This window comes from Pholcus phalangioides, unplaced genomic scaffold (genome assembly GCF_987345545.1).
Source record: "Pholcus phalangioides strain wild (caught in Gottingen) unplaced genomic scaffold, Ppha-v1.0 ptg000008l_1, whole genome shotgun sequence".
NCBI classification, from domain to species: Eukaryota; Metazoa; Arthropoda; class Arachnida; order Araneae; family Pholcidae; genus Pholcus; species Pholcus phalangioides.
The window spans coordinates 38,649,934-38,667,348 of NW_028301601.1; the positions used below are offsets into that span (position 1 = coordinate 38,649,934).

General features: G+C 35.6%; 1 protein-coding gene across 3 annotated transcripts in view; it reads left to right on the forward strand.

Moving 5' to 3' along the window:
* Nucleotides 1-17,415, forward strand: part of LOC149084264 (complement factor B-like) — an 86,852-nt gene that overhangs the window by 9,857 nt on the left and 59,580 nt on the right. For all 3 annotated transcript variants that reach the window (XM_089234628.1, XM_089234627.1, XM_089234629.1), the window contains one exon: nt 12,131-12,328. In XM_089234628.1, the coding sequence (XP_089090754.1) occupies nt 12,131-12,328 (198 nt within the window). The remainder of the gene's footprint in view (nt 1-12,130; nt 12,329-17,415) is intronic.

A 17,415-nucleotide genomic window follows, 5' to 3' on the forward strand; every position in this document is an offset into this window, starting at 1 on the left:
GCCTCAGGAATCGAATCTCATTCCGTAACAGCTCCTATTCACGTATTTTAGAAAAACACCTTTCTCCTGTCACCAAGCCTTGAGCATGCCAGGTGACGGTTATACACCCGTGTGAAAGTCGTACCGACAGTTTGCTTAAGGGTAACCTATACATGACGATTCGATCTCTTTCTAATATCCTCACTCTTCAATACCCTCTCTTTCTTTTCAAGTTGCGTTCAAATTGCATCTTCTTTTCAGTGAAGGTCCCGAATCTATTGACATCCACTGCTCGGGTATTTTCCCTCTCACATTGACATCCACTATTCATGTATTTTCCATCTTACATTGACATTCCTATTCATGTATTTTCCATCTTACATTCTTATTTCGTAGCTTCATACCTTGCCAGATGAATTGTGCTTCATCGGCAGTTGGCCTAAAGCACGTTCTTCCTTTCTTACATAATCTTTTATCACTCGTGGCCGCCCTGCACGTGTTCTTTACAACTACCCAAAGTTAAGCCTCAATTAGTACCACACCTGTTACCCAGTCACCTAGTCACTTTCCAATTAATCTTTAAATAAATAATCATCTTTAAACAATTAACCATTTAAATAAATTAACAATTTTAACTAATTACCTTTATATTCAAATAATTACGAATAATTATGAGCGGAACGGACCCGCTCATAGCAGCATCAATGTACTGTGTATTTGTTGGGATTACTCATTGTCCAAAATTTCTTGATATCTGGTCCTGTTAATACGCTTAACCATCTTATTTGTGTATGAGCGAAGGAAATCTATTATGAAAAATATAGGATAACGTGGTGAGCTAAGTATTGTTTTTGTTGTATACGTTTGTACGTCAAAAATATTATTCGATAAACCAAAATCAATTACGTCGGGGTGATATCTGTTTTCTGATGGCACAAGTGTGGGCGTAGTAGATGTGTGTGTGAGTGTATGTTTAATAAGTTTTCTAGACAGAACTTTTTCTCAGAGAGTTCTTCCATATCTGTTAAATCGCTTACTAAAAATATTTCATTTTACTATTGCAGTCTTCCCCCCCCCCCACTCCCCACAAAGACTGGGAACCTAGTTCTGAAAATGTGTTGAAGTAAGAGAATATCTATGCTGTTATTGGGGGGGGGGGGGTTATAAATTCAGAAGTGATATGATGCCTGTCAGTTCGTGTGATCAATTGGTGTAAAACATTTCTGTATACCGATCTAGAGTGTGATTCTAGAAGAGCAAGTTTCATTTCTTTAATTTTTGGGATAGGGTCCTTCCCTCTTGCGAGCAGATGAATTCCAGCCCTAACAATAGTGTGCATGGTTGCTTGTTTTCTAGATCCTCCTTTTTACGTTGTTCATCAAAAATATTAGTTGTTACAGGGATGCTACATGATTCATTGTAGTCTTTAGTGTTATTGTGATGGGTCCTTGACCCATCTCCTTCACCTTCGATAGGAGAGTTGCTCATTAACGTAGGTGCTCCCTTTACAGGAGAACCCTGGATCTCTGGTATTCTTATAGGGAGAAACAACCCCTGCCTCTATTTTGATTGAACACTGGTCGGGCTCTGCATCCTGTAAAGGTGGATGTGTGAGAGGTCCCCACAGTGACAGCACTTGATCATCTTGGTGTTGCCCTTAACGTTGCACACGTAGGGGCGTTTCTGCATTGATAAGAGATGTGTTCAAATAACTAACAGGCCTTACATTGAATGGGACACTGGGCCTCCCCGTACCTCTCTATTTCAATTGGTATTTCAGCTATTTCAGTAATGTTGGTAAAAGTTTCATCTGCAATAGGCACTTCCACCAAAAAAGAGGAAGATACTTCTTGCCTGCGTGGTAGTTCATCACATTTGTCAATTTGTCACCTTAACTGGATTGAAGTGTTTTTTGTCAAGTCAGACTTGATTTCTGAAGAGTCAACATTGGCCGGAAGCGTCCGGAATACTAACTCTAATGTTCGTGCAGATTGTGCATTATATGCAAAATAACGTTTAACATAAAAATAAGTTTTTGATTTGTCATCAAAAACTTTGTGATTTGACGGTGGTCTTTCTCAGTGAATATTGTATATTATTATACAAAGGTATAATAATTTTGATATTATTACACAAAGGTATAATAATTTTGATATTATTACACAAAGGTATTTATAATATACTATTGTATTTCCGGTGTTCTCAAATTGTGGTGGTATTTCACAAATTTTCTTTGCAGCTGCAAAGTCAGTGGTCCAGCTTTTGCCCCAGTCCGAGAGGATAATGGGCGAAATGTTCATTTTTCGCATAGCAACGGGGCATCTCTGGTAAGGTTGTTTGTTTGTGCATAATTACTGTTAGGGCCCATGTTGTCATCATTGTTATTTTTTGAGCTTTGTAATTTTTTTTCGTGCGACAACTCTGAAACCGTCGTACGCATTGGATTCACTTTTGCATCACTGTGTTTATGTTGACATCTGCAGATCGTAAGTTAGAGGCACTTTAGGTATTCTGAATCCCAATGGTACCTTGTTCCTTCGGTTCTGGTTAATCAGGTACCACAGAATGTATGGAAGTGTTTGCTCCATAGTTAACAGGTAGTGAGTGTGGGCCCTGTGATATTAAGGAATTGTGTGAGTTGGGGTGTGCCACATTTTCACTTTGCCCAGTATCATTCTTGGTTCCTCAGGATATTACCGGTTGCGAATTTTCTCCTTCATTTTTATTATTGTGAGAAGAGTTTGGTTCTGGGGAAGTTAAATCAGTATTAATGTGGGCAGTCTCCAGTTTCAGTGTCAATATTATCTGCTTCGCTAAGCGTAGAAGAACTGCTAGAAGAGTTACCGGAACTATTATTACTTGAAGAGTTACATGTTAACGACTCTTTGCTCGTTGATGAGTAAGGGTTCTTCCTCTGAGTAGGTGAATCTGAAGCTGACTCACACATCGAATATTCCTCGAAATATTCGGACTCAGCTAAAAAATCCATTTGCCTATTGTTAGAATTATTTTCCCCGTTGATTTGTTCAATTCCAAAATGTTTCCCCCAAAAGAATTACAAAGTCCAATGTTGGAATTCTTATTTTACCATTTCTTTTCGTCTTAACTTTATATATTTTTTCCTTTTCGCCAAGCTTTTCCACTTCGATCCGATCCACCGTTAATCGGTGCGGATGTTAGAATATCTTTCCTGAACGATAAACACATATCATGTCTACATGAATCAAAGTTTAGAGTATCAAAAAAGGCAATTGCATTCGTAACAAAAGATTTAAAGAATTTATCCTTATTTTCAGCCATAAAGGCTTCCCAATCAATAAAGGCAGCTAAGACTATGAGATCGAACGCTCTTGCTTGAGTACACTTGGCACTTCCATGGTTTAGATTATCTCCCACTATACTCTTTTCCCCAAAAAAATTCACTAGCACTTCCTCAAAACTTTTCCCTGGTTTCACTAGACTCGAGAGCATTACTAGCCCATAAACACAAATTCTTAACCACCTTTTGATTGGAGTTCACAAAAGGGCAAATACGACCCATTGTAAGCTCATACAAAACCACTTACCCTGATAGAAATATGCACGGTCAGCTTGGAAAGCAGGGGCAAAGGGAAGCTCAAGGGCCAGACGTAACACTGGGGGGGGGAAGCACTGGGAGATAACGCGCACAGGAAGGAGAAGATCGTTTGATCCAAGATGATATCGACTTGACCGAGCTGCCGGTAGGCGACGGAGCACCGACGAAGCACCGTAGGCTCGAGATCGACGAAACCGATGACGTTATATTACTGACATCACGGAACATGGAGCTACGAATAACACGTTCGAACACGACTAAAGCTAAGCGACGAATCCAGAAAATTGTCATGTCATAAAGTGACCAGACCAGAATCAAAATTTTTCCCCCATTCCAAATGGGCTTATTCTGAGAATAACAACGGGCCTCGATAGGCCTATGAAGAAGGAAAAGGAAGAGAAAGAAGCAAAATTATGTCAGTCAGCGTGTGTATGCAGGGCTGGCGGATGGTATGAGGCGGCCACCTAGGGCAGCATTTTTTCTGACAGATTTATTATGACGACGTTTCACTCTCGGAAATTTTTACACATAGAAATAATTTTGAAGGGAAAGCGCGCGTGAATAAATAAGCGCAGGTAAATACAGGGTGGGCAAAAAGTCCGTAGAAACTTTAAACATGAATAAAAACCGCAAAAATAACCGAAATAAAAGAACGGTTTGCAGAGTTAGCATCGCTAGGTCACGAGCATTTTTTTTAAGACAGGAAAAAAAACCTCAAAAAACAGCCGTTAGGTGGCACTGGTACAAGCGACTTCGGTGGAAATATGCAAATGAGACGGTTGTAAGAACTTGCGCTCCTAATGCACAATCAGTTCATCGTTGTAAACCGTGTATGTGGACCTGTTGCACTCTGCTGCCGTTGCTGGATTTATGACTCACTTGCAATGTGTTATCCCCTGTGGTTATGTGGAACACATAATGCTGTTATAAACGATTTGGGGGAATTCTGTTCGTTATTTGCGTATCTTTTCTTTGACTTGTGTACGTCAGCGGTACCTATCAGCTGTTTTTCGATATTTTTTTTTTCGGTCTAAAAAAAAATTCTCGTGACCTAGCGATGCTAACCCTGCAAACCGTTTTTTATTTCGGTTATTTTTCCGGTTTTTATGTTTTTAAAGTTTGTACGGACTTTTTGCCCACCTTGTGTAATACTTTTCAGTCTATTCAATTCTTTGCCAATCAAAGCTAAATTCATTCGAGGGTGTATATCATATTAGACGAATTTCTAGTGTCGTGCTGTATGGCTCCGTAATGTTCTGTATACCTATATCTGTTCTCTATACCAGGATAAAATTTCTCGCAGAACCCTTGATAGTTAGAAGGCTGTTCTACAGAACTCAAACAAATATTTGTATATTTAATCCAAAAAAAGCGTGTGCGTGTTGCTGCTCCAACAAAATCATAGCCCCGGGGGCAAAATGAAAAATTGACCTAGGCTTCACCTCCTTAATTTAAATATTTATTGTCGTAAATCATTGTGCCAGATCTTATCGTGGAAGCTCCTATTCCATACAGGACTGAGGTCCTTGCATGCCCCCCACGGAAAGAGTAGGTCGAGCAGGACTCCTGCCCGGGGCCCGATATAATTCTCATCAGATGTGATTCTATTTTTGGAAGATAATAACAATCAGAAGGTTTTAAATAAATAAATGATTTATTTTTGGAACGGACACATAGAAATATAGGACTTCACATAACAATGGTCACTTTCTGACTGCGAAGAAAAACATTCGATTTTCATCGCAACTTTGTGTTGTTAGGTAACAATAATTCGCACCAGAAAAATGCGAAGCGCGACGTCATAATTTTTCCGCCATCGGTAAAAGTTCAAGTAGAGGTCGCTACAAGTACAATAACTAAAGGAGAAAAAAACAAAAACCCTGTTCCGATTAATGGTAGTAAGCGATGGCCAATCGTCACGGTGTTTATCCGTTTCCCTAAAACCAATCAATTAATTTTAATTGTTTGAGCATAGCTCATTACAAAATAATACGCAATACATACATCAGCAATAGCATACATATTACTAGTGACAACATTGGTTTAATACACAAAAGGAAAGAAAAACTAAGTATTGTTCCAAATGATGGGGAGCACAAGGATTATATCATGCAGCCCTTCCAGCCAGAAGCCAATAAAACAGAACATTCAAAGCTATTCAGGGACAATTGAAAGGTTGAAATTTAAAGGATGGAATGTGCGCCCGTTCTGATACTACGCCCCGGAAACGAAATCCCTTCCCCCTGCTCCCCTCCTCATTGCAGCACTGTTCGTTCGTGAGAAGGAAGTTCTCTTGCTCATATAGTGTAGTTTTTCATGCAATTAGCGCTATGGGATGGGTGGAAATTTGAGAAATGTCTCGAAGTGTCCCAGTAAAGTTTTGAAAAATATTGACGACGGGAGGAATTAATCCATAAAAATGGCACCACAACAATCGTCAAACTTTTAAATTAGAATAGGCTAGGTTAAGCACAATGGGAATTGAAAAGAAAAGAGCGCCAAAAGTGAAAAAAAAATCCGAAACACTACCTCCAAACTGAAGGGTGTGATGGTGATGATCCCTCCTCAGAAGTTTTTTTTTCCAAGAGAGAGAGAGAGGAGAAAAAAAGGGGAGAAAAAACTGACTAATGTCCAAATAGCTTTTGATTTTACCTCGCGGTAAAAACAAACCGGATTGAAAGAGTCGCGTACTTTGTTGAATTGCTTCTTTCTCCTCCTTGTCCCGTTTCCCGAGTATGTGAGGATCAGAACAAAACAGTACATTTGTTTTCGACGCTCGCCTCTACCTCTACGCTCTCCTCCCGAGTGTATGTTCGTCCTAACAAAGCAACCCTAAAACTTCTTGTGTGAGAAATTAAAAACACATTATTTTTTCATTCACAATCATATTTTTTCCCGCGCTTTGTCTGTGGGGATATAATTTAAAATAAATTCGTAGAGAAAAGACGCGAACATATGCCAATGCACTTTTCCTATATACGCACATTTTCTGTTCTCAGAAATCCTATCAAGTGCTATATAAAATCAAATTTGTTAATTTCTTAAATAATATGTGTGATAACAATAACTATTGTTTATTTTTGACGTGATGTTGTTAAGGGGTGGGGGGGTTCCCTGACTTACCTACTTTCATTAAGATTAACTCAGGCGACTAGAAGTTCAAGGCCAAAAAAAATTAAACCATATAAAATGTTTGAATTCACCGTATTATTTAATATTTCGTCCGGTGTCCAAAAAAAAAAAAATTAATACTTGAGCACGACTTCGGTTTCCATGCTTGTGGTGTGTGTGTGTGTGTGTGTGTATTGTAATGAAGTAGTGAAAGGCACATCGAAAAGAGATGGGTATCGTTGTAATCTTTGGTTATTTTTCTTTTAATATATATATATTGTGATTATGTAACCAAGGAATCAAGTAATTCTTCTTTTTTTGACAACGCATATGTCCTATTCATGAAGTAAAGGTAAAACTTTAAATTCTAATCGACTCGAATCCTTTCTTGAAGTTTTTGTTTAATTATTTCGATATTAGCTGCGGAGATATTCCAGCGTCATCGTGCGCGGCGCACTAAAAACTAATGATTTCAGGTACATGTATGTACAAGTGGGAAAAACAATATGGAAATAAATGGGATCTCAGAAACGAAAAATGAGAATATTTTTGAAATAATAGAATTAGTACGAACGCAACTGGAAATTCAAGAAACAACTGAAATAGAAAATGCCCAAAGAGTTCCGACCAGAAACAATAATAGACCAAAATCTATAACAGTAAGATTTTAAAAAGAAAGATCAAGAAATATTTGGCTGCAAAAGGCTAAAGCAAGAGGGGAAAATCTCACAGTTGATAAACTGAACTCAGACTTTCAAAACACTAGAATGTATGTTAATGAACACTTTTCACTGGAAAACAAAAGATTGTACTATATGATGAGACAAACAAAAGAAAGACTTGAGTACAGATATGCTTGGGTGAAAGAAGTCAATCTGTTCTTTCGGAAAGAAGAAACTTCTAAAATAATAAGAATAAGCACTGAAGACCAACTACAAAAGCTTGAATCAAATGCAGATGTCAACAGAAAATGAAGACTTTGAAAGCTAAACACAGAGCCCATATCCGTTGGAGGAACTTCATGAAGTAAGAAAAATTCTCGGTACACCCAAGGCAGAAAATAAATCATTGACATTTCTAGTTTTGAACATTCAAAGTTTAAGAAATAATTTTGACAATTTTTTGATATTCCTCAGAACTCTAAACAATTGATGTGATATGTTCAACTGAAATATGGATTGAAAAATCGGAGAAAAATTTAATTATGAAATCACAAATCATGAAGGTATAAATGAATATTAATCATACATCAATTGTAGAACATACAATAGATCAGGAGGTGTAATAATCTATATAAGAAATGATATTGTATCAATACAAAAAAAAAAGGAGCAAACTTAAACTCCGCTGAGGATTTGCACATAAACTTTCCAGATTATAACAAATATTTTGCTTATCGGTCCCATTCATACAGTATAACCCAAGAACTAGAACTTGGTTCTAGTTTAACGAAGAACTAGAACTATATCTATAAAAAAATTGAAGACCAATCTACTAATAGTTGGAGATATTAACATTGATTTATGAGCCAGAAATAGTACAACATCACAGTATCTTGATATATTAGCAACAAATGAATTACTTCCGTTTCATGAAAAAATTACAAGAGAAACAAACACAAACATGTATTGATCATGTTTTTTATAGATCAAAACAAAACTCTGCACAGGAATTTAGTCTTCAAAACAAAGATTACTAATCATTATCCGGTATTAGGATTCATAGACTTTTTTGCAAAAACAAATCCACAGTATTAGTGAGGAAAGTAAAGACATAAAAATTATCGACTATAAAAAATTCGAAACTTTTATCTCGACGTTGGATCTCGAGAGCATTGTAAAAGATAATTGTGACCAAAACAAATATAAACACTTAATGGATATTTTAACACTGAACTCAAACTTATGGACTAACACTGTGAAACAAAATCCAAAAAAGAATAAAAAACTGGATTAATGACAACTTACTAAAAAGACTAAATTATAAAGAAAAACTCTATAAAAATTACCAAAAAATCCTCTTATAATCTCATATAAATTAGAATACAAAGAACATGAAACAAATTTAAAAAAATACACAAAAAATTAAATAGGAGTATATTAAAAATAACTTTAAAAAAACTAGGAAAAATAAATGATTACATTAATGAAAATATATTAAATAACAACATTGTACACTGCCAGAATATCAGAACCCTATGAGCTTGGACAATAACTTCAATGTTGACTTCATTAATAAGAATTACACAATGAACAAAATAGTTTTTGCATGTACTGTATGGAACAAAATAATATATTGTTCCGGATAATTTCTCACAAGTCCTTGAAATTAATCAGAGGATGAAGTATCTATAATCTTCAGGACATCACAAATTTATTTAAAGAACAGCAATTTTTTCATGTATTTACCAGCAGAGATACACGCTAACCAAATCAGAGTTCTCTCATTGAGCATAAAATCCAACAACTCTCTCCCTCTACTGGCTATCGCATTTTTATGGACATGACAAACAAAAATTCTAGAATTCTCGCATAGTTCTGGTTTTGTGGCGCCACCGTCTGGAGACCTTCTAGATGAATCTAGAAGCTTCGAGCATATCTTGACATTTCTGGTTTGGCAACAGGAGATTATTGTCTCGAGGGGATCTTTAAAAATAACGCTACGATTTTTTTCGTAACAATATCAACCTGTTCGACCAACTCTATGAATTGTGCTCAGATAGATCAAGAAGAATTGAAATAAGTGACAAGGGACCTAAAGGAAAATACAGCAAGGGGTTATGATGGACTAACCCCTAAAATGATGAAAATAATTTCATAATAACACCTATATAAATACAATAAAAAATTTAATTGTTCCATGGGCGGAGATACGGGGGGGGGGCCGTACGAGTCAAACGTGGAGTCGACTGATCTAATGTATATATGTATAAATGAATTGACATCATCACCATCATCGTGCCTCCCAGCAATAATGGCCTTTCCCCCCCCCCCCAGACTTCCAAGTCAATCTCCGCCTATGAATTGATCATTCTATTTTGAATGGTATCTTTTATCATGAATTAAAATACTCTTTTGTCCATCCTATATATAAAGCAGGAGATAGAAATGATTTGATAAATTACAGACCTATAAGTACACTTCCATTTTTTCAAAAATAATGAAAAATGTGTTAAAAACGACTTCTAAATTCCCTAAATAGACAAACTTTCTTCTCTTTTAATCAATATGGATTCGAAAAAAATAAAAACACAGCAATAGTAATATTAGATTTAAGTGACTATCTAAATAATGGGGGTTCAATAATAATAAATATTCCATAACTGTGTTCCTAGATTTAAAAAGAGCATTTGACTTTGAAATATTAAAAAGTAAACTATTCTCAATAGGAGTCTGAGGAAACATGCTTAAATGGTTTGAGTCATACTATAATAAAAGGCAATAAGCAGTAGTGATTCAGAAAGAAACTTATTCTTTTCGAGAGGTGAAGAAAGGAGTACCTCAAGGATCTGTACTAGGCCCAATACTGTTTTTAATATATATAAATGATTTATGCAATCTGAAATTAAATGGAAAGTTGATAACCTTTGCTGATGACACAGTGCTTTACGTAGACGATGCAAATACAATAGATTAATTAAGATAGGTAGAAGATGATCTAACAAAAATTAATATATGGCTAGTAAAACATAAACTAAAACTTATCACGGAAAAAACAAAAGTTGTTATCTGTTATCTGGTTGTTATTGTTATCTGGGTATAACAATACAACATGACCTTAAATGGAACTCACACTGTGATATTTTAATAAAAAAAAATGAAAATATGCAATAATCATATATAAAATGAAAAACTTAATCGATGAAAAATTTTTGAAAGACTTATTTTTTATGCATGGATTTATTCAATCATTAATTATGCAATTTGTGTTTGGGGTGGAGCATACTATGACAATATCCGGAAATTAGATAGCATGTACGATAGAATAAGATCTCAAATTATAACAGATAGTACGAAAATACAGTGCCACACTATATTTCTAAGACAAAACTACATATATACAATGATAAAATTTTCACAAGTAAATGAAAAATATTTAACAAAAAATCGAAATAGAACCACAAGTAGATACAATAGAGTATACCAGGTACTAAAGCTTAATAAAACACTGTATAAAAAGATCTTTTCTTACATAGCCCCTAAAGTTTTAAACTTATTTTATACTGAAAATCAAATTGACAATAGAAAAAACATAAATCATATAATATTTCACTTTGTTAAAAATATTGATTATGAAATCATTTTAACGAATACTTTGTAATCAGATATAAAAATATTTTTGCACTGTGTACAAAAATAGAGAGAGAAAAATTGTCAAATGATAAAGGAATGTATACGGTTTTGATCGTGCATATAAGTGTAAATAGGTACATGTATATTGTATATGTATGGTTTGTAATGTGCTAACTGATATTCACAATAGGTAATTTAATTATATAACCGTGGTTATGACTCTCAAAATGAGTAATCTAACATTTTAATATATATCGTAATCGTAAATATATGAGTAAGTAAAAATACAATATAACATGTCTAATCATTATAATAAGCTGTTGTCAGAACCATATGTGTTTATAACCTCTTTTAGACCTTCTGGAAGGACTTTCTAAGTCCCTTGGGGTCACAGTGTATGTATTTATGTGTTTTTGTGTTTGTACTTATGTGTATGTTTGTATTTGTATATGTCTGTGTTTTTGTGATTTGTTTATAAAAAATAAAAGACTTTTTTGTATTTATTGCACCGGCGTTTGGACGCACACACACACAATATCATTGATCGTAAAGTGGGTAATTAACCTAGTTGAAGTTTCACTTCTATTTTCGCGCGAGATTCTGACTCAGATTTTTTTGCTTCAGTTCAAAGTGAGTGTTTCAGCATTGACGATGACAGGGTACATAACTTATATCGTTTGAGAATCTAATAATCTCTGTGTGGCGAGACCTTTCAAAGCTGAAATTATCTCGCATTGACGCTTCGAAATTTTAAAACCACATGAAACCAGGGCGCGGTAGACAGAGTTCATAAAATACTCGCTCAATGTACCAAAAGGACGAAGACCTCTCACTAATCCCCTAGGGCAGAGGTTTCTGACATCAAAGCTTTCGTGGAACCCTTGATGGTTATGAGTCTGTTTTGCGGAACCCAAACAAAACAAACAATTATTTTTATATTACATGGAGTGTTCAGTAAAGTTCACGTTAAGTTTGTAGTCCAAGGAAACTCTCATTCCTGGCAGATAAAACTTTTTCTCGTAATACCAGCTGGAAATCTATGCTCTGGAGATCGTCTTTTCTTTCAATTTTAAAATTATTGTGCAAATTTTCACTATTATTATTTGTGACATGATCCTTGATAGAACTAATAAGCCAGTGAAAAATATTTTGTTTCGTTGTCCGATCGCAGGTGGCTGCCCGATGCCCGAAGAGCTGTACAACGGCAAGATCATTTACGAGAATCTGGATGACAACGGAACATTGAATGAAGCTCCTCCCAATTACATCCTACGTTTTAAATGCGACCGAAAGTACGAACGAATGGGTCCGGAATTCATCATCTGCGGACGGAGACGAAAATGGTCGGATGAACCTCCAATTTGCATGGGTATGTTTAATCTAGCAAGATGTTTAACCAATATAGAAGCCGCATGCATACCATCTGATATACTATACAGGGTGTTCCAAATTGTTTGCACAGCGGATGTCTCTGTAACCGTTGACTTTCGAAACATACTTTCCATTGCAAAAAGTTTTCAAATGACGTGAAATAACTTAAAACCACAAAATTTACTTGAGGGTTCGTATAGACATGAAAAAATAAAAAAATAAACTTTTAATACAGTCCTTTAATACAGTCCTGTAAGTGCGGGCTCTGCATCCGCACATACAGGTTTGGTACATTAGGTACCAAAAGCCATAATAAAGTGACCACTCAGTGTATACATGTATAATTACCCGTGAAAATGATCTAATAAAATATAAAATTTACCAATTGCGATTGGATATCATGCATAACCGCCGGTAAGGATGATAAAATGAAGGAAAATTTATCAAACTTACCGAGACGAATGGTGATCATGCATATAATCACGGATTTATAACATTTACCACAACATATATAGCAGTTTCGGTGTAAATCCGATGAACGGTTTGAGCAACGAAGTTGCTCTTAATAGATCAAGTTTCTGGGTGCTCTGAATAGATCATATGACCACCTTGTATATAGATATAAATAGGGTTACGAGAGAGACATGTCCTCCTTTTAAGACATTTTAAGACATGTCCTCCTCTTTGAAGCTCCTACGTTTCGCCCTTTTGTCCTTTTCAGGTTTCTGAATTTTTTTTCACTTATACATATATACAGGGTGATTCAAAACTCAACGTGCAAACTTTTAGGGGAGGTAGAAAACACAGAAAAACAAAACAGAATCACACAAGAATGTATCACAAAATAAAGAAAAAACATTGTGCATAACTGCGGATGGTAAGAACTTTAAGCATCACCCATTATTGACTTGTCATTTCTACATCTTCGTTTATCCTCCAGATGATCAGGTTGGGGTTTCCGGTCATACATTCCTATGTGATTCTGTTTCTCGTTTTTATGTGTGTTTTCTACCTCCCTTAAAAGTTTGTACGTTGAGTTTTGAATCACCCTGTATATCTTCAGTGATATAAGTTTTTGGGTATTTTTTATGCACACGTTTATACGCTTTGACCAATCGCCGTCGAAATTCCCAGAATACAAGAACCCTAGTTGCCTTCAAGCAGGATGCAGATGCTATTAGTGTTGTTTTGTAATGACAAGATTAGGCATCAAGGAAACATTTTATTTTCTGGATAATATGCTGAGGTGAACTCGGAAGGAAAAGTCATCTTGTCTCCGCCGGGACACGCACCCAGGCCCTCTTGCATACCAAGTAAGAGACAAGATGACTTTTCTTTCCGAGTTCACCTCAGCATAATATCCAGAAAATAAAATGTTTCCTTGATATCTTGGGCTCAGAAAAAGCCCTCTATCTCTCTAAAAATTAGGCATGTTTAAAACTGAACAATTTATGTATATATATTGAGGAGAAGAAATAATGAAGGAAGACGGGTGTTCACATATTATCGGTATAAGTTAAAACTAAACTGTAACGAACAATCACGAGCAAGAAGAAGCATGGGGGGTTGGCGCTATTTATACGGACTAAGACACACCACAGTACTCCCCCTTCAGTTGAAGACGAAACATTTAAGAAAATAAAAATTGAATAATAATCATGCAAATAAGCAATACCAATATATAATTAAATACATTATACATAATTATGAATCATATAATTTCGAAGGGTCAATCGGAAATCTTATTCTTCGGCCAGATCTGGAAACATACTGATTTTTGGAAGTGTCACATAAATTATTATTTAACATAAAACATGGTTTAATGCGATCTATTGATACATTTTTATGATTACCATTAATGTCCAACATAAAATACTTATCAGTTCTTGAAATGACTTAAAATTTGTCCGGTGTATGGTTGCTGTAGAGGTTTGCGTATAAAGTCTTGCCGGACGAACACTGATGGAGTAGTTAACAAGTTTTTCGAGACGAAGGGCTTGAATGAATTGTGATGAGAGGCTGGCACTACTACTCCACCAAACACCAACTCTGACTATGTCGCTATAGTGCAATTTGCTACCATTAATGAGTTGGGCTGGAAATGAAGATGTCATCTATCAGTGGTCAACTCAAGCTCGTTATAGGGAAAATATCATGTCTATGTTCTTCCCCGGGTTTGAATCTGGAATGGTGTCGGCAACCTTCACGGTGGTCAACGAGCATATTTTTCCTTCAATAATTTAAAGTTTATTTTAATTATCACATGAACAGAAAAAATTAAATGCAAAGACAATGAAATGGAATTCAAGTTTCTAATATAATGAATATACATATACAAAAATAGATTAAACGTCCACGAAATTAAATTTGAATGTCTTCAATATTATTAATATTACATATACATTCGATGCGCTTATAACGAGCATCACGTTCACAATTACTAATCTCCACTTAGAACGTTTTGTCGCGTATTAAGATATTTTCATGTCCCAACTATGGCCCCACAGCTCCTGGACAGGGCCCCTAGCCTGGGATCTTTGGCGTGCCCTTCTATAGTGCATTTATAGCATGAAAAAGAACTATGGTAATTGTCCCGGGACTGGAGCCCTGACAGCCTCGCCCTTGTGGGAGCCATGATCTCAACTCTATTCAGTCGCAACAAGATTTTCCGTTTAAAGCGTTTCCCCCACGATGGTTTTATGAAAAACGTTATAGGCGGAATAGATTTATTTATTTATTATTATTATTAGTTATTATTTATTAGTTTATTATTATTATTATTTTTGGTAATTCAATGTCCACGAAATTAACTTTGAATTGCCAAAAAAGGTTTGCACATTTCATGAAACTGAAGTATCCAAGAAAGAAACCGAGAAAAAGAACTAAAATTCCTCAAAAGAAATGATAAACTATTAGAAATTATAAATTAAAATATTAAACTGTATAAGAATTGCAATTATTATCGATCAGGATAAGTAATAAGCCGGACATTCCAAAATTATATGAGACCATGTTTCAACTTTTTTCGAATTGCAGAAATTAGTTTTATAGAATTTTGCAATGTTCTTAATTGAAAGAGGACCGTTTTAATCGACAAATCAATTTTCGAGAGTATATAATCCTCCGCAAAAATCTGAGTTTTAATAAACTTGTAGTGAGAATTTCTTATGATATTTTCCATTGCGCTCATATCTTTTTGAATATTTTGGTCAATATAAAACTTGTAAAATCTGGGGTAGATATTTTGCAGCTATGTTAGTGTCCCGCGAAAACCAGACGAAGACAAATCCAGAGTTTTCCAAGAGAAGTTTGAGATCTGAGGCCCAGTTTTTCTGTAATTGAGTTGTCTATATTTGTAATAGTTCCTTATAAATGTATATGTATATAATTCTTTTAATTTGGCCGAACGTATACCCATATGCACGCTTCTCGCCTGTTTATTATTACGTATTTTTTTTTTTTTTTTTTTTCGTTTTTACTCCCTCTTTTTGTTGGAAAGAGCTTAAAGAAGACTTGGTACCTTATATATAAATGTGAAAGTATGTATGTATGTTCTTTATACAAATCTATAGTTTTAGACCGATCGTCGCCAGATTTTGCATATATACCAAACAGGACCGGGATTGAACCGTAGGCTACTTTAAAAGTTCGTCAGAGCTGGGCAAATGCCCGAAATGGGCAAAAAACTGTCGGGCAACAATGGTTTTGGGGCCTCAACAATTACTTTCGGACGTTTACTTTAGTTACCGTGGTTTCCAACAATGCGTTTCAGACGTGTATATATATATTCCTTTACAATGGTTTGTCACACCTTGACTTCTGTTATTATAACAGTTTATTCCTTTATAACGGTTTGTCACTTCTCCAATCCTCCCAGTAATTGAAGAAAACCCGGGAAGCGCCGGGTATTTCTGCTAGCCTATATACAGGGTGTTCTGTAAGTGCTAATGCGGCCTTTATCTCATAAATCGCCCATCGTAGAGGTATAGTTTCAATTTAAACAATGCTTAAAAGGCGTTTGTATAATATTCGCTGCACAAGCTGGACATATGACGTCACTAACAACAGAGAACAACTACGACGACGAAACTTAGAATAAAAATGTTTAACGCCAGCTGAAGAACTCAATGCTTGCTTCAAATCATAAACACTCTGGCACGAAGTTAAAAAAATTATCATTATCTACCAACATGAGAGTTCAACTGCAAAATGACTCAGCTCTGCTATCATTTTCACATCAGTTGATCAAACTTGGAAATGGAAGAATTGCCGTAGACCGAAGCACTGGACTGATTACGTTCCCAAATGGATTTTGCCAGTTGTTAAACTCAGTTCAAGAACTTGTAAAGTCTTCCCAAACATTCAACAAAATCACCCAAACCATGAGTGGCTTTGTGAGAGAGCGATTATGGCACCGAAAAATGACAGTGTCAACGAAAAAATCCTAAAAATTATTCCGGGAGACTCCACATCTTACAAATCGGTTGACGCTGTCACAGACACAGCGCAGGCAGTTCTGTATCCTGCAGAATTTCTGAACTCTTTGGATATTCCGGGTGTTCCAATACACAACTTGATTCTCAAAGTCGGAGCACCTATAATTCTTTTAAGAAATTTGGAGACACAAAGACTCTGCATAAGGAAATTGCACAATTACATCATTCAAGCAACGATTCTAACTGGATTTGTGCCAAAGGAGAAGACGCGTCTTCATTCCACGTATCCCAATTATCACTAAAGAAATGCCATTCACTTTCAAACGATTACAGTTCCCGATTCGTTTAGCTTTTGCCATGACAATCAACAAAGCACAAGGTCAGTCGTTACCAGTGGCAGGTATCAACCTACCCTGATTTTCACATGGACAGCTTTACGTCGCGTGTTGGTAATCCCAAAAATTTTTACATCTACATACCAGATGGAAAAACAAAAAACTTGTGTATCCACAAGCGACTGCCTAAAGTTTTTAATTAAAATATTTAAAAACAAAAGTAATTTTTTCTTACTTGATGCAGAAAATTTTTTGATTAAGAAATAATTAATAAGCTATACATATGTATATATAATAATATATAAGCTATACAT